At 36.4% G+C, this 18,158-nt stretch overlaps 1 protein-coding gene across 1 annotated transcript in view; it reads left to right on the top strand.

Annotated features, from left to right (window-relative positions):
• ANO10 (anoctamin 10) overlaps window positions 1-18,158 on the top strand; it is a 133,696-nt gene that overhangs the window by 77,452 nt on the left and 38,086 nt on the right. Inside the window, exon 12 of the mRNA XM_026068020.1 lies at window positions 9,109-9,225. Within this exon, the coding sequence (XP_025923805.1) occupies window positions 9,109-9,225 (117 nt within the window). The remainder of the gene's footprint in view (window positions 1-9,108; window positions 9,226-18,158) is intronic.

Raw genomic sequence — 18,158 nt, 5'->3', positions numbered from 1 at the left:
GGCAGGTACTGGTGTTCCAAAACTGAGAAGATCTTAAGTAGTTTGTGAATACTGGTTTACAGAAAAGGCAGAAGAAGAGAGCCTGAGGACTTACAGATCTTTATATTTTAGAGATAAAATTTTTATGTGAGCTTTTCAGGAGTTGTCAGCATATCCAAACACCTTCTGCAATGTTTAATTAAAATACTTCAGCTGAATAAAAGGCTTTTCTTTTGACCTTTATTAAAAACCAAAAAGATTATTTGACTTTGTATCATTCTGACAAAAAAAAAAGTCTAATTTTTCCAGGAAAAATGCAGCTGGTGGGTTTCCAATATTAAAATTGTTAATTTAACTTTTTCCTACAGAATCCCATTGTTTCAGATCAGCTAGTTTTACTGTGCCCATTTCAATTAACTTGTTTTTATCAAAGTTCCACAGGAACAGAGGCAACAATTAATCTGCAGTTTACCTTGTGATATATTGCAATACCATTATTTTTCTCTAATGAATCATGGCTATGACATTTTGTTCATTATTTAACATTGCATGATTCACCTTTTGGTCCAGATAAAAAAATGTGCTGTGTCCTACAGAATTTACTGATAACTGCAAATAGAAGTATAGTGAAGCAAGCCATTTATAATAGCATGAATACAAAGAAGAAAGCTGTGCAGTACATCAAAAGTATGAATCATTCAATGAAGATGTATTTGCAGTGTAAAATATTCTGTTTTGTTTTAAATGTGTTTTTTTCAGATATAATTATTTACTTATCTTTTAATGGTGTTGTGTGGCAAACATTTTTCAGAAGCAGTAATAATGTTCTTGTGAATTAGCTTTCAAAGCATCATAAGGCAGATGTATGTAAAGCCAGATAATTGTGGGAAAAATAAGCAAACATCTGTAAATAAAATGCATCTAGTCAAAAAATTTACTGTTCACAGAGACAGGTAAAAACTTGTCTGTATATCATCTCTGAAGAATAACTGACTGAGGCTTTTCTCTTAAAACTAAACCCCAGATATTTTTTGTGTTAATTACTATCAAGAAGACAGACAAAAAGCATTGACTTTAATGGTTAAAATAGTTGAAATTCTAATATAGATCCAATTTCACCTTTTCCTAATATAAATGAAGAAAAATGTCAGATCAAAAAGTCTATTAATAATCTCACAGTCTCCAGAACCACGGTAGAATTCTGGGAAAAACCATCTGTAAGGCTGATTAAAGTATACTAGTTTTACTTCTATTTCTATATGTTTTGATATCTTTGAATCTGTCCAAAAATCAATAAGAAAATAAATTGGGAGTTTTATACCTGTCCACTTTGGCTTGGACTAGGACATATGGGGATTGTTTGGGGTAGGAGGAAGGAATTGTCAGGACCAGTGATGCCTACCATAGGTGACAATTTCTGTTTAGCTCTGAACTGACTTACAAGTTTCAAACCTCTGGCAGAAATAATGCTTTATATGTCCTTACTAATCCCAGATCATCCAGTCATGTAACTGAGGATGAACTTCTGAGTCCTGACAAACTGAATTTCTTAGAATATGAATTACAATTAGATGTACTGTATTTACCTGAATCTTTTTTCTTGCAGAAAAATGTGTGGCTTAGAGGTAGAAAGAAGTGCAAGTTTTACAGATTAATAGAAAAAGGTGAACTTTTTTTTTTTTTCTTTTCTTGATGTGGTCATTAGGGCATTTTGACAATAAAGTATGCCTGTCAGAATGGGAGCCAATATATAATGCTAGCAATCAGCTAAGAGGCACTTCATAAGGCTTGGTATTAATCATAATGCCAATTTCAATTCCACGGGCATCCTTTTTTCCACTTTTCACTTAGAAATTATTTCAGAGCATGATCAAAGCTTTACTGTTCATTACATTCAGCATTAGCTAATTTGGCTTTTGGCAACTCTTATCCCAGTTCCTATTAAAYACTATCCATAAATTTAGATAGGATTGTGCCAAAACATTTCAGGATTATCAGATGGTAGCATATAGATGGGTGCATTATCACACTGCTTTAAAGACTGTTGGACTGCTGCAAAATTAACTATTAGCAAATACTTAAAGTTCTGAGAAAGAAAAATTTATACCTACAGTGCTTTTTTTTTTGTGTGTGTTTTTTGATTTGGCTGCACATTGAACAAAATGTGAGAAAAATGTCTTCGAACATTTCTAAAAGGCTCATTTGTGTGCCTTCTATTTTTATAGACAGCTTTGAGAAAACAGCTTTGCAAGCATGCTGTATCATAAAATATTTTGGGTCATAAAACATGCTATGTTTATACAACAAGAGTAACTAGGGTTTGCGTTTACGTACCTGTAACTTTTTTTTTCCCTGGTTGCAATCAATCAGAAGTCTGTGTGTGAGACTGGTATCAAAGATTCTCTTCCTTATAATTCTTGATTTGAGCAGATATTTCTAGAACCTGCTGAATGTTTAATATCTAGTGGTAGATCCAAAAATGGCAGTTTGTAGGAAGAGAGGGGAGAGTGTTTTCTTGGTATGTTTTATCATTGTTCATCATTACAAACAAGTTCCTTTTTCATAATCTTCTTTATTTTATTGTTAACCTTACCTTTCTATAGCCATTGTGAATCAAAGTTTGCTTGCACCACTTTGTACATTTGTTTCTGTCACTGTGACTGATAAAGGTTTCATGCTTTTTTGAAAACTTACTTGATGTTTAACTGCATAGTGGAAGTGATCCTTGGGAAGGACTCACAATGTTGATTTGCTTGGGTATATAGAAAAAGCTGCCTGCCTTACCAGCCTTTGCCCCTTCTGTTTCATATTGAATGTCTCACAAAAGTACCTAATTCATAGAGAATACAGAAAAAGTCATGTGAAATATCTATAAAAAGGTTGAACAGATCTTTAAAACCTGAGAAGTATAAACCTGGTGGCTTTACTGCAGCATCAGTTAAGTCAGTGATGGAATTTCTATAGATTTCATTGGTGGAGAATAAGGCCAGGTCTGCCTTGTTTCTTCACTGTTATTGCTGGAGAAACCTATGGAGAAGAGTTGTATATCTTTTTTTTTCTTAAAGACTAATAAAGACTAATAAAACCATATATTGCTTCAGTTCATTGGTGACTGAATATGATGTATTGCAGCTGTGATTTACAAATTAGTTGTAACTCATGATTTATATTTAAAGTCTGGTTTGAACATCTCCTAAGACTTTCAAAGAACAGGACTAAGTTTCAGGAGTAGTACTGGATTGTTTTGTTTCCTTTCTACCTGCCACTCTTATAGCCTTTTTTGAAAACAGGAAGTAAGTACAAAAATRTGTATGGGCAGACGAGACTGTCCCCCACTCCCTCCCTAAAAGATGATGTTTGAAAAATTTTCCACTTTTTTCTTCCTAACAAGGTTATCTTTATTTCTCATCATTTATGCTGGCTTATCTGTTAAAGTCTCTTGCTCAGGAGTGCTGGTCTGGAATTGGCTTATTTTCAATAGTGATAGTAATTTGAAGTAGTTGTAGTGCTTGAATAAATTTACTTTTAAAGAAAGACACCAAAATCAATAGTCTAAAAGAAGGACTGTTTCTAAAAGAAACCAAATCAATAGCCTTGAAATATAAGGCCAAGACTCAACTGAAAAGGGTGGTATATCAGTGATACTAGGAGCCAGTGCTGCTAATGTAGTTTAATGGTAACAAAACAAACCCTGGATCTCATGGTATAGCTTAATAATTTTATGTGATTGAAATACACCTCAAAACTACATACTAAGCCGGGGATTGTTTTCAGTGCTCAATTTTGCTTGTGAGGTTTTAGAGTGGATTGGTAATGAAAATACAGGTCATGATTTCTGCATCTAATTAGAAATATTACATTTACATTTCTGAAAGGAGAGACTCTGTACAACCCAGTATTCATCTTTTAAGACAGGTGACTTCTGTACATGTCACATAATGCCACTACCAGAAAAATGATGGGTTATGCTGGTTTGGGGGTGGAGGGGTAGATGGAGCATGCAGATTGTGTCCGGAATCTGGACGTTAAGTGTGAGCATGCGTATGAGAGGGGGAAGAGGGGAGAAAGTCTGAAACTGAATGGCAGATAGGAAGAAGCCTTGAAATAGGGCCAACGTGAAATAACCTCTTCCGTTTTTCTCTTCTTTCCCYCGCCCTGGAGTTCTGAAGGGAATATCAGAGATTTTTGCTAAGGCAAATTCTGTTCATATTTTATTAAAAAAAAAAAAAAAAAGTAATAACATATAGGTTTTGAGGTTTTAAAAGCAGCATTTATCAGAGTAGCAGAAGAAAGGCCTTTATTAAAGTCCTGCCACTTGGGTGATTCTRCTCTATTAGCAAGTCTCTATAATGAAAACAGTTGAGTCTAAAAGTGGGAAGAAAAGTTTAGTCATGCTTTCTTTTTATGTATATTGCAGGAATATTTTCTCATAAATTTATTTTATTGCTATCTATTAAAGATAATTGAATTTAACTTCCTGAGTTTAATGGAAATTTTTCTTTGCCTGTATTGCTCCCTTGACAGAAGTCTTTTTGATTTCTTTCCCTGTCTTTTCTTTTACCTCAGAAAGCTACAAGACCCTCAAAACTGTTGCCACAGAAAGATTAATTTATTCTTTGGTCTGTTCTTAGTCTTTGATCTTAGTTTAGTTTAATGTCAGAATATCTGTGATCCAGAGTCCTAGCAGAGGATCCCATGATTTCCCCGTCTTCTGCTCTGAGAATAACATAATCCTGTGCTGATACTTTCCTTGATATTCACAAAGGTATTTTGCATACGCCAGTAGAGGACAGAGGTTCAAAGTCAGGTACCATTCTCATATGTAGAGTCTTGTGCAGAGTTCCTCATCTATGAAGAGTTAGTGACCAATGACCATCTGGTTTTATAGTAGATACTGGTTCTAGACTAGGTCCAGATTTCTTACTTCAATTAAAAGTATTTGTAAATATTAGATTCTACAACAGGCTTTTGATATGCAATCCTATTGAAGCCTTTCTAAGCTGACATTTGGCATGTGCTTTACCTGCTGATCAGCAATACAACTACTGCTTTTTGGTCTTTTTTTTTTTTTTTTAAGTGTGCAGAGACTTTGACAGGAATTGCTGCAGGCAGACCACTATAGAAATCACATTAGCTGTTCAAAATTCAAAGAATTTAACCCTAATTTGCATTTTCTGTTTTAGAAGAGACAAGGTTGGGGACACTGCTGCAAAACACAGCTGCTGCTCCTGCTCTTGTCAGTGGCTTTGCAGAATAGAATAGTTCTGGTGCTCTCAGTGCCTGGCGCGAGTTGATGGCCTTGCGTTTMGCGAGGGTGAAAGACTCACTGCCATCTCTCTGTCTACCTGCTTGGCAGACTGCAAAATGGGAGGATACTTTGCTGTTGGCATCAGGTAGCATATAGCTTGCGTTAATGTCATCCTAGGTTTTGTTCATAGCGAAATAGTCCTCTCATAATCATTATGAAGGGCATGTTCTTGGAAACAACATCCCCTTTTAATGGTTGCATTTAGAAAAAATGGTTTGGTTTGTAACTGTTGCTTAAAAAATTTTTTTTGAGGAAATTTTAATATTAGACAAATAAGTTTTCACCAGTGTAGCGAATTTGGATAAACTTAAGTATTTTTGTTTTAAATATTCATATTTGTGTTCATGTAACTTTATACTATGGAAGAGAATTTAGAAGTCTGTTCTGGTGATTTATATTGTACTCTTAAGACATCTCTTTTCTGAAAACAGATGGTTCCTCTTCTTGGATCTGATTTGCAGGAATTATACTAAAACAAGATTAAGAAATCCATACATGCTATGGATGATAAAATAATACAGCTATTCATCTCCCTTCTTTTTCTTCAATTTCTCTTGAAAGATTACTTGTATTTTGTTAGTCAAATGACAACTATAAAATGCAACATAAACTGTTATTAAAATTAGGTACATTTTCCTTTAAAGAGGTTGCTTGAATCATGCAACCCACAGTCGTCATTTCTTCCAGCTGTTTTCCCAATTTTATTAATTAATGTTACTGCTATTTCACAAATAGAGTGCAAGACGTCTCAGTAATTTTTTTTTTTGAAAGATGTTATCAAATGAAAGCTGTTGCTCTAAGGTCAGGGTTTTTGTCTGTTTGTTTGAAAACTCTCAATATTTCAGAGCAGGTTCACTAGGTGTTACGAGGTGAAATTGAATCGAGTTTACTGTCTTTAAGTCCAACACATTTTCTGAGGTCAGAAGCTTTCATTTATGCACTAAAATATCCCACATCAAATGTACCTCTCACTTAGTTTGGAACAGTTTATAACTAATAAATCTTTGTTTTGATGGAGATGAAAGAATATTAAAAAGCCACTCGGAGGGGAAACCAAAGGTCTGTCTCACTGAATCTTCTTCTCCTGACAGTGACCTGCAGTGGATGCCTAGGAAAGAGGGTGACAGCAGGGCAAACAAAACCAGTGACCTTCCCCGTCTGTACTGCTGCTAATCAGCAGCCTCTGGCTTGAGGGCTTTGAGTCAGCTTCTGCCTTCATGCTTAAGGTTGCGTGCTAACGTGAAAAGTGACTTCTTCTCTGACAAGCAGTTACTTTGGGTCAGAGGAGATTTTCAGTATATGTGGGTAACGGGTAACTGGTTGGCAAAAAAGCCTTTGGAGTACTGTTTAAATACAGGGCTCCTTTTAGTTGATACAGCAATAAAACTCTGCATGTAAAACACATTGCCCCTCTGAATCTTCTCTTTTAAAAACTACAGTGTTTTCCAGGATTAACTGCAGCATTTTTGTTGCATTGTTTTTGGTCTCCCCAGGTGTTTCTTCTCCCATTCCTTCCTCACCATGTTAGAAATAGTGAAAACTCTGTCGATTGGTCTCTGTCCTCTGTTTCATACTTTTTACATGTCCCTGAAATGTTGATTTATTTTCTGAAAAAGTGTTTGGACTTGAAGATTCATTAAAGTTACCAAGTACAGAACCTACCTTGGTTTCTTTTCAAGGGTCTTCAAGAGTCAACACCTAAGCAATTACTCTTCTGATATTTAATATATGGTTTTCTTTATTTCTTTTGTTTACCAAAATGAGATGAATGCCAGTGCAAAGGACTTTGGGCAGCTATAAGCTACCTTTTGTGATGCTGAGTCATTTTCTTATTGATATCTCCATTTTAACTTTTCCAGTTTCCGTGTCCAAATCCCTCAGTTTCTGCTAGTTCTGTCAGTCCTTTGGCTTAAGTGTAAGATTTTAACCAAAACCTATTATCTCTATTTTGATTTACTGCAACTTTGATCTGATTATTTTCCTGTTTTCAAACCAAAGCATTATCTGTAGATTAGTTATTCCCCCTCAAGCTCTGATCCCTTATGATTCTACCCTGCATAGGAATATTGTCTTATTTTTTGTTGTTGTTTGTCTTCGATATTTTACCTTTTTCCCTTTAAGAGATTCATCCAACGCTCTCTCTCATTCTTCTTTTTGAAGTTTTTATGTATTTGCAGTATAAAACATTGATTGCTGGCTGGCTATCACTTTTTTTTTTTCTTTAATATACAAGAAATGCTCCTTAGGAGCAGATACTGTTGAGTGGGAAAGGAATATTTTTATACAACTAGGAGACTGTTCCGTTGCTGACATAACTGTTTTTTAATAATGTGGTATTACATGTTGCATTATGCAGCCAACGTGCTAATCCCTTCATTAACTTCTTAATCTGTATATGGGCCTTCGCTGTTGATGTATTAATGTTAAACTAATTTTCAGCCACCTTTTCACCTCTTTTAACAAATGCTTATTCCTTGCACTGTCCATTTATTTCCTAAACTTATTAACTTTTTCTCTGTAACAGATTTTTAAAAGTAATTTCATCCATGGTTCTTTTTAAACCTTTTGTTGTTCTATTAATGTTATGGTTCCTGATTTTTTATTTTAACTCTTTCTTGTTGGAATTGGTGTATTTAGAGTTTCACTGTCTCTATTGTTAGGAAGTCTGTAGTCTTTTTGCTAGCTTCTTGCCTGCATAATTCCAGAATCTCAGGATTTTTGGTCTGTTACATTGTTATTCATGGGCCTAACAACATCAAGATCATATAGCTTAGCAAAATCTATTTCAGAAAGAAGCAATGTTCTGTTCCATTTTATGAAAATTCGGGGTCCAAATAGCTTGGGCATGCAGTCATGTGTCTCAGTACCATCATGTCAGTGGAACCTAAGTGCATACTTAAACACGCAAAGTATTCCCTTTTATTGATCGAGGTTTCCTCAAGTAGAAGCAAGTTCCTGCCAGCAGATATGAGGCATACTGTTAGCCCTTGATCGAACAAGCCCATAATGATTCTTTTTTAAGTGATGTCTGTATTTGACATACATGAAGAAACAAAACCAAAACACTGACTTGACAGTTTGGCAATTATTTTTGATGAGATGACTGTGATGCTGCATGCTTAAAGTGAAATTTAAAAATGGGTCAGCAAGCACTAGGTTCTGTAACTGTGTTTTCTCTTAAATAAGACTATAATCTTCTGTGATAAATTATGGTTAATTTGGCACCTCACATTTAGAGCATTTTTCTGGTTCATGGAAAGTTTCTGTTCATAAGTTTGCCCACTTTAAAGATCCTGATTATAAACTTCGTATTTATTTTGCTTTGTACTCTCCTGATGCTTACTCAGGAGTGCTTTTAGATTTTAATAATTTTTCTAATGCAGAAATTTTGGGTTTGTTCAGCATAGTTTTACACTGTGCCTGTGCTGTGACATACAGATGTTATATTTTCCACTGTGCTGTGTGCCATAATTCAGATTCTGTGGACTTGTTACGTGAGTAATATGTTAAAAAAGCTAGTAGTTTATCTGGAATCACAAATACAAAATTAAGTTAGAATTTTACAGTACATAGTGAAAATAAGATTATTATAAAAAATAAACCAACCAAATTACAGTTATGCTCAAAGTATGAATAAATGCAAACAGAAGAAATACAGAGTAGATGGTGCCCAATGTTGTTATAGTATGTTATCACTGTTTTACGTGTCACACAAAATAATTTTTAAATACATTTATTAGTAAAATTTGCAAAACTGTTATGCTGTTCTTTCCATGTTTCCAACTATGTAAAACAGTATTTTTCTTCTTACTTTTTTCCAGCATGTGCTACTAGCAATGAAGTTTGTCATGGCATTTGTAATTCCTGATAAACCAAGAGATATTCAGATAAAATTGGCTAGGTTGGAATTTGAATCTCTGGAGGCACTCAAACAACAGGTAAGAGCAACTAATTTGCAAAGCAGTGAAAAGCTTTGGGGCATTAAAGAAAGATAATCCAGGAAAATACTTCAGTTCTAGGTGAATAAATACCAAGGATGTTGAAATTCTTGTAACATTATGTTAAACTTAGCTGATTAAAGCTATTCCACCTCTGCCCTGGAGGTTGCTGGGTCCACAGCTGGAGTGGGTGAATGGGGTGTAGAACAGTGGGCTGTACAATGTACAGCCCATGGTATTCATAAATAGAAATCAGCACTGGTTTACTTCAACATGCTGGGCTGTAAACTGTAGCATTTCTGATACTACTTCACTTTCTGTTAAGCCATCGCGGTGTAAGGCATGGGGCAGAGAGCTGGAAGTTTTAACTGATTTGTCTGTCCTTCTAACCCAACAATGTATGCATGTCAACACCAGGAAGATAGTCTTGTTTTCAGACAGTTTGAAATTTCTGGTATTCCTAGTAATATAGGAACTGGTATGTTGTCCTTGTGTGCGCATGCATACTTTGTTTATAATGTCACTTTTAAAGGACTTTGAGCTCTATGAATGAATAAGCCAGGAGGTGTTTGTTGTTGCAACATTATGATTATTTTTCTTGCTGAAATACCATCACAAGTAAACAGTAAGTCACCTAGACAGAGATTACAAACACACTGACATGAACTTTTAAAAAAAATGTTGAAATAATTGCATTGAGAACTGAGTATGCATGTGGAAAGTGTAACATTGCCTTAATTTCCTGTCCACACAATATTCTCATTTGATTGTATAAGTGTTTTACAGTATATTTAACAAGCATTCCAAAGCAATTTAGGGAAATAGGGTACTAGATTTTTCTCCTGAAAACATCTGTGTAAGCAAATGCTTCCATTGAATTAATGATGGAGTTCACAAGAGATGAAGAATTGTAGGGGATGAGCTTCAGTAGAGTACAGGGATTCTACAAAGCTGGTTCTGCAATGGCAGTATACTTTAGGAGTTTCTAACTGTATAACACTAGATAGAGATTTCTAAACTAGCTTAGATATCAGAAATCAAATAGCATGGAACTGCAGAGTAATTCACCTATTTATTGCTAGCTCAGATATTTTTACACTATGCTGCATTGTTTTACCACGAACATATCCTTTGTGTGTTACAGATGCAGATGTGTAACCTTCTGTATTCTTTGATAATTGTGTAGAATTGGAGATCACTTTAAAAAATATCTACCATAATGGCATGTGACAAAATACTCTGTTAATTCTGGGCAAACCAAGCCCAGAAATAATACATTGCCTTTTCTAGGAAAAACCCACACAGTCTCATGTGGTAGAACATCCCTATCTAGGTCAGCACTGTCTTCCACAATTGACCGTAACAAATAAAATCCGAATTACAGTTGAAGCTACCACCTGACAGTTTTGTTTTGCCTTTCTCTAATATTTCGGTGTGAAGTTACCAGGAGCTGGTCATGGATCTCATGTACTTTTTAGATAATATTAAAAGGAACAGGACTGCAATTCTGTTTTAGTTGTTCCTTCTCTGTTTTTATTTTGTAGACAGGCAAAACGAGCTCATCCACTGAATCCTTAAGCTCAAGTGAATACAGTCACCTTTGGTTATAACATGCCAGCAGGAATACACAGTCTGTTCCAGTATGAGTTTATATGTCAACAGTTAGGACTTAATCTCCTATCCAAGCATCTGTGCCTTCACTGTAATAGTATATGTCTGATCCCTTGTTCTTCAGAGTTGTTTCATTAATAAAAGTAAAAAGTTAGTCCACAGTCCATAGTAAAAGGTTAGTCTGAATTTCAGTAAGAACCTGAACTCTGGCAGTTCTCTCATACTTTCAGTTGGAACCTTTTTACAGGATTCAGGAAGAGTATTGGCTGGTTTTAGGATGTCTAAACACAAGTACCCACCATTACCTTTTTAGATTTCCTCTGATTGATTCCACACTACGTATCCCACAGATGCATAGAAATTTGGGATTTTTTTCTAGTGCCTTAGTTTTTTGAGTGCATGAAGGCAAAGTATCTGCATTTAAAAATAATACATTGGCAGTACAAAAAGATATTGAAGCATTTATTTAGGACCATGTTTTCAAGTTCTTCTAGCTAAATATAAGCAGATTGTTACAGATACRTCTCTTGGTATTAAGAGTCGTCATGGTAATTTAAGCCATATATCTTACTTTCAAACGACACCCCCCACCCCCTTCTTGTCCCACCCTCCCCCAGCTTCCAAAACAATGTAGATATAAAACCCTGGGGCAAACATGTTGTGGGATCACATATTACATAGAAATTAGTTTATATACTTTTACACAAGTGTGTTTCACATCCCTCTCTAATGCCATCCAGACATGCATACTGTTGTGTTCTGCAATGTGAGATTTATGTTAAAAGTGATGTCTATTTTTTCAATGCTTTTGGACCACCACTCTCTTGGGATGTACGTACTAGAGGAGTATTAACACAACTGGACTGTAATCCTCTGTTACATGCCAAAATAGGATATTAAGCTCCTTATATATTGCACGTAGAGCAAATCTCCTAATATAGCTACTTTGAACAGTTGTATCGATTATGTTTGGGATCCTTAACTTTAGACAGTGTGAACATGTCCAGATTTTCATTACTGCTAAGATAATTGTTTTTTGACCTGGTGCAGCAGGGCTGTAACTATTCTGTGTTCAAATCCATTTGCAAACTGAGTTAGTGTCCCTTTGAAAGTGATTTTAGGGAATACAGTGTCCTAGTTCCCTGACAGATGTGAAGGATGATCATTAGAGCTTGCTTAAAAACTCCGATATGGTAAAAAATGCTATCATTTCAGAAGAGCTCATTTTATATTGGAATAGCAGTCTATCATTTTGAAGTTCTCAGACTTTAAGGGAGGTCTTTAGAACGTTCTGAAATGTTTATTTTCAACATTTCTTTACATGTTTTGTGTTAAAAGGAAATAGTTTGTTGAATAGGTTGAAATAATTCACTATATTCTGAAAATATTTTGTTTTGATATATTCAATGTGTTTTTTGGCATACCTCAAAACACAAAGTATTTTAAGCTTTCTGAATTCAGATCAGGGAATATGCTAAATCTGTGGACGTCGATTTAGGTTTTCTTGCTGTCCTTCAGGGCAGAGAATGGTGGAGGAGGCTGGCAGGACTTTGATTTGAAGGGGGGAAATAAGCATAATAAACTCAGTAATAGAGGATTAAGGAGGATAGGGGGCAAGGTTGTGGGAAGAAGAGAAGAAGGAGTCCCATTCACAACCCCTAAGGTGTTGTCAGTTTTTGTTATCTAGAAGCAAGCCTGGATGTTGGGCAACTAGAAATGGGTACTGTCTGCTACTAGGATGGTGGACCATTTTCCAGTAAATGTGATTCCTCTTAGGAAAGTAGCTAACTGGTAAAAGTGGGATGAGATGCCAGAGACTCTTTCCCTTTGCTTCATATCAGTGCTCTGCTCTGTTGCATCTGTTTCTTGCAAGTGTGGAAGCATGCCATGCCATTCTGTCTAATTCCTGTTTTGAGGGAGTGAGACCAAGTGTGCCTGCAAGCAGCAAGGGAACAGTCACTTAACCCTTGGGCAGCTCAGGAATGACAGGGGGTTGTAGGTGAGTCCCAGTGCTGCAATACTAGTGTGAGGATGCTGTAGCATTGGAGCAAGTGGAAATGACCCAGTTTGGAAGGAGAGGCTGGACTTTGTCCTGTGACAGGCTGAGACCACAGAGAGAGAAACATGCCAGACTACAGCTTCTGGCCCTGGGGCCCATTTGGGTTCTCTGTCTTATGCACTGAAAAGCAGAATAAATACAGCAGTGATAGCAGCAACAAAGAGAGAAATAAATATTGATGACAAAAAAGCTTGCTTTTTCACAGTAACTGTAGGGGAAGAAAGCTGTCCTTAAATATAAAAAGGAACAGAGGTATGTTTGGGGGGCTTTGTTTGTTTGTTTGCTTTGTTTTGTGCACCTCTTTCCAGTTCACTCTTCACCCCCCACCCTTTCCTCCAAGGGGACCTTTATGTAAAAGTCCCTTCATCCTTGTGCCCTAGCTTCCTTTCTCAAGGTGGTGGCCAGTATCTTCTGGAAGGAATGCCTTTTCTTTCTGATAAGTGAAAATCTTTCTGTACTCTGTCTGAAGAAGCGTGTCCGTCTGTTGGATGTTATGGTACTTGCTCCACCAGAAAGAGATTTCGGGTAGATCCATGCTCATGAGCAAAGAGCACAGTCAGCTGGTTCACAGTCAGTGTATATTTTTCTCAACTGCCAGTAATAAAAAGGATCAAGCTCATTAAACAGCTGCCATGTGGCTTGAAAATATGCCTCCTTTATCCTCCCTGGTGTGTTTCTTTCCAGAATGGGACAAAGCAATCTAGTCATTCAGCCTGGCGCAAGTGGAGAATGACCTTTTGTTCTTTAGTACAGCATCTCCCATGGTGGTCATACCATCTGCATTACAACTGCTTGATGGTGGCACTGTATTCTGAATATCCATGAACAATTACTTAAGTCACTTCAGAATGAGGTCTGGGTATTTGAAAGTCAGTAGTGCACCACCTTAAGGATTTCCAGCAGAATGCCAAGTATTCCAGAACAATAGTTGAGGTGATACTCGCTAGGTTTTCTCCAACAGTATCATCCATTTCCTGAAAGTGAGTCTGATGCCTCTCAGTTCTCTCTCCAGGAAGTGCAAGAACTGGAGAATGCTGTGGCTGATCTCTGCATCATCCTTGCTGACCAAATGCTTCTTCAAAACATGCTAGTGCGTTGATTAGCTTCTTTTTGAAAGGGATGTTGAGTACATGACAGACAGAAGCTGGTGTCTGTTTGCCTAGGTGCAAGCATTTGGAGTGTTTCCACTCTCTCCCTGCTCATACAGGTATTCTGGCATTTAAAAGCTGCTATTCTCTCTAATAACCTTATGCTTCAAGTAATTTCAGTACTTTTAACATTGCAATTCTCTGCACTGCACCACCTCTAATAATTGTAAAGCTTCTTGGTTGTTGACAGCAATGGTTGCACCTAGCCATTTCCCTGGGAATAGTACCCACTAGCACTAACCACATTCTTTCCAGAGGAAATACCCTACGTTTGAGTGTGCTGACCCCTCTTGACCACTCTCCTGTTAGAGTGCTTAGCTTCTTTGAGAACAACTTAGTGTAGCACTGGACTAAACAGAGAAGTACTGCTAATTTACTGTTTTCTAACTTGGGCAAAATGCATTTATGCTTGCTCCTTGCACCTTTTCAAGCTGTTCTTGTTGCAGAGGTTTCCACTTACTAACACGTCTCAGAATGTGACTGTGGGTGTGATGGACCAACATAGCTGCTTGGACTGGCGATAAACCTTAGAAATATCCCTTCTCTTTTTTGGGAAGGGAGAGAACAGGATCTTTTTTACCACTTTACTTTGGGGGATGCTGGTCTTTAGTGCTTAAAATCCTGTTTATTCATCTTGCAAAATGGAAACTAAAAACAGTTTTTGTGAAGCTAAAACTCAATGGATAACTGCTTCATTCAGTATTGTAATTACCAAAAGTAGAGAAGTTGAAGAAGGACTAACTGTAACTTCAGCAGTGCCCTCAAAACACTGCTGATACTAAAAGCAGCAGCTTGTTCTGTGCTTGCTGGCAAGGCTGAGCAAACACAAACCTGCAGTCAGTATGGAGGAGAGGCAAGTAGCTGAAATGAAAAGAATTCATTCAACCTGTCAAAGATTTGCAAGGCAACCTGTCAGAAAGAGTGTTGAAACTTGAGCCAAAATGTTGAATTTAGGTTATACTAGAATGAAATTAAACACTTGCGTTATGATTTGTCAAAAGTTTTACTTAAAATTAATATTGTTTCTCAAAAAATTATTTTTTAATGAAATCTCATTTTTCCAGCAAAAACACATGGCTAAATTTTTGATAGGCTTTAGTGGTTTGTGTAATCAATACATAACTCACAGATGATGTTAAAATAGAGTGATTACTAATCATTATGTTTGTTGTGTTTTTTAAGAGTCCAGACCTGTTAATTCAACTTTGCAAAAGCAATTTTTCCCTACTGAGTAGCCAGAATGCCTCTAGGCATGTTTTAATATAACACTTGCATGTGTTTGGTAGCAGCAGAGATTTAATGCAAGTAAGATTAATTAGATTTTCATAACATAGTAAGCTTTCAAAAATAGAAATGCAGCCTCTCATAGGAGGATATACTGTGTTCAAACATAGTTTTGCCAATATATGTTAATCATCAGTGTCTTGATACTAGACCTTTCTTGAGAGTATGTTTTTGAAACTTACTTTCAATGTAAAAATGCTGGAAGACCCAAAATAAATGATGATCCCTTAACAAAATAGAATCAAAAGCCCAARATTAATTTAGAGAGAAAATTTTTGTGTCCCCATTTTGCAGCTTCAACTAAAAGTGAGATGATATCAAGTCTGTCTGGTTTGGAGATAAATTTAACCTTGTTGAGAGCTAACAGCATAAATAAAAACCTTTAAATAAAAATGAGTACTATGTGATAGTAACTGAAACTGTGGCATACTCTTAATAGAAAAAAAAAACAAGCACCAGATTTGCAGAAAGTACAATTTTCTTTTCCAAACAACTCATTCCTTCTCTGTGACAATTGCCAAGGGTGAATTTGCCCATTAAGTTAGGTTTCCRTAACAGCTAAATCACTGTGAAAAAATAACCTGTTTTATCTTTCTCAGATCCTGATCTAGAGCCTGGTGGTGGAATTAGGACAATTCAGTCTTTTCTTTTTGCTTAGCATCTCAGATCATGACAAGATATCATCTCAGCAAGGAAACCTGGAGTAAGGGGACAGGATAAAACTACATTAAAATTGTTCATACTGTAGGAATGCTGAAGTCACATCAGGCTTTCATGGGTTCAGAACCCAGAAGGGATCCTAATTGTATGTGAACTGGCTTGAACACAAGGGAAGAGGCTATTCCACTTCCCATACAAATGAGAGTAAAGTGCAAAAGGGGGTTGATTTCAAGGAAGTCTGATAACCAACTTTCAAAAGGACTTTTATGTGCCTGTAGTTACAGATGTTTAAATAATGGTTGCACCTGTTACTGAGAAGGTGAATGAGCAGAGTGAGAGACAAAATGAGATCTCTTATCTTGCTAAAATTCCTTCAAAAGAAAAAAATCTCAAAAGAATACACTTAACAAAATTTCATTTTTGAATCATGGTAAGCCTAAATAGAACTTGAGGTGTTAAAAGAAATAGCATTTGTTGCAAGCAACTAGGGACTTGTACATGCCTATCACATTTTAAGTATCCTTTTCTTTATGTCACATTAAAAGATACCAATGAGAACAACAAACCTTTAAAGGAAATGCTAGTTTAACTGAAATACTAAACTAGACACTGGAAAGCTCGCTCTAGGAGCTMGAAGTCGGTAAATAGGATATGTCTTACTTCTCAGAGATTATAGTCAAATTTTAGATGTTTAAATACTACCTGATCCCCGCCCCCCCAGTCAGCTCTTAGGGCTTTTTTAATTGCTTCCCTGACATCCTTCCTATAAGGAGAATTGTTTTTGAGAATAACTGGAGATCAAAAAGCAGGAAGCCAGAAAATTCCTGAAAAAGAGACAAAAATTTAAAAAATGTGTGGCTGTCCATGCGATACTAGTGATGACACTTGCACTGTTGCTAAATCTTTGCATGTGTTTTGCAGCCTGATCATGGTGATTCTAAGAAAAAGTGTCAAATATGATACATGTTGCCTATGTAGTCACTGGGATTTTTATCATTTTAAACTTGGAAAATCTCTGTGCCTATTGAATACTCATACTTTCTGTCGTATAAGTAGTAGCACATCAGTGAGATGGGTAATATGCATGTCAAGTGGACACGTCTGTGCTATATATCAATAGATCTCTTTTTCTCTGAAATGAAATGCAATTGCTTGGCTGAATAACATAGAAAACTATGCTATTTTTATTTTTATGGGTAAATTTGATGTTTAAACTGCACAATGATCATGCATACTTTAATATGTATTATATAGGACTTAAGTAGCACATGCTCTTCATATGGTAGAGTAGCGCTTATGTAAATGTTTTTCAAAATTCTACCACGGAGTACTTTGTAAAGGTTGCTTTGTGGACCATTGCTTTCTGCGCTCTCTAGTATCTAATTCTGTACCTTCCCTGCAGCATCTAATGAGCTGATATAATTGAAAATGTATTGAGAGGGAAATTTTCATAGGACAAGAAAAAAATTAACACTTGTTATGTTCGTTTTGTATTATGTTCCCTATTTTTAAGTCTGTGTTGTTGACCTGGACATCTACATTAAAGAGGTATTGAGTTTAAATGGTAGGCCACAGCTTTTTTTTTATAATCACAGATAAATACTAATAAACAAGGCATAAACAGTGTTGAGTACATGCATACAGAACGTCTTCCTATAATTCACAGCAGTAGCGAAATTCCTCAGCCCAGTCAAGGACTGTGTTGCATAGGAAAGGAGGAGACCTGCTCTTCAGGCATTTAGATCTGTCCTCCTCTTCTGAATTTAGTCCCGCCACCATCTTTCCTGATATTTTCCACTGCAACTATGGCTTGAGATTCAATCTGCTAAGGCATCTTTGATTGCAGAGAATGGGCCCTTGGCCATCACAGGCTGGACCCTGTCCTGTATGACTTGGGTCCCTGTAACACCTAAGCAGTGACAATTTATGCAGTTAGCTCTCTGACTGCTTCTCTGCGTTACTGATGTCTATTAAGATGACAAAAATCTGTGAAGCCTGTTAGGGTTAGCAGTGAATTATCTTAAAGTATTAACTCTCCTCTCCCCAGTAATCAATCTTGTTGAGGATGGGTGGGATCATTGTTCTTTCTCCTCCACAGCTGGGCAGAAGAAGACTGCGTTGCAGGAGGTTTGAGGTTTCGAAAGCCTCTGGCTTTTAAGGTGCCTCATTRG

The sequence above is a fragment of the Apteryx rowi genome, unplaced genomic scaffold, assembly GCF_003343035.1.
Source record: "Apteryx rowi isolate R43461 unplaced genomic scaffold, aptRow1 scaffold_266, whole genome shotgun sequence".
Taxonomy (NCBI): Eukaryota; Metazoa; Chordata; class Aves; order Apterygiformes; family Apterygidae; genus Apteryx; species Apteryx rowi.
This window is presented reverse-complemented; position numbering and strand designations above follow the sequence as displayed.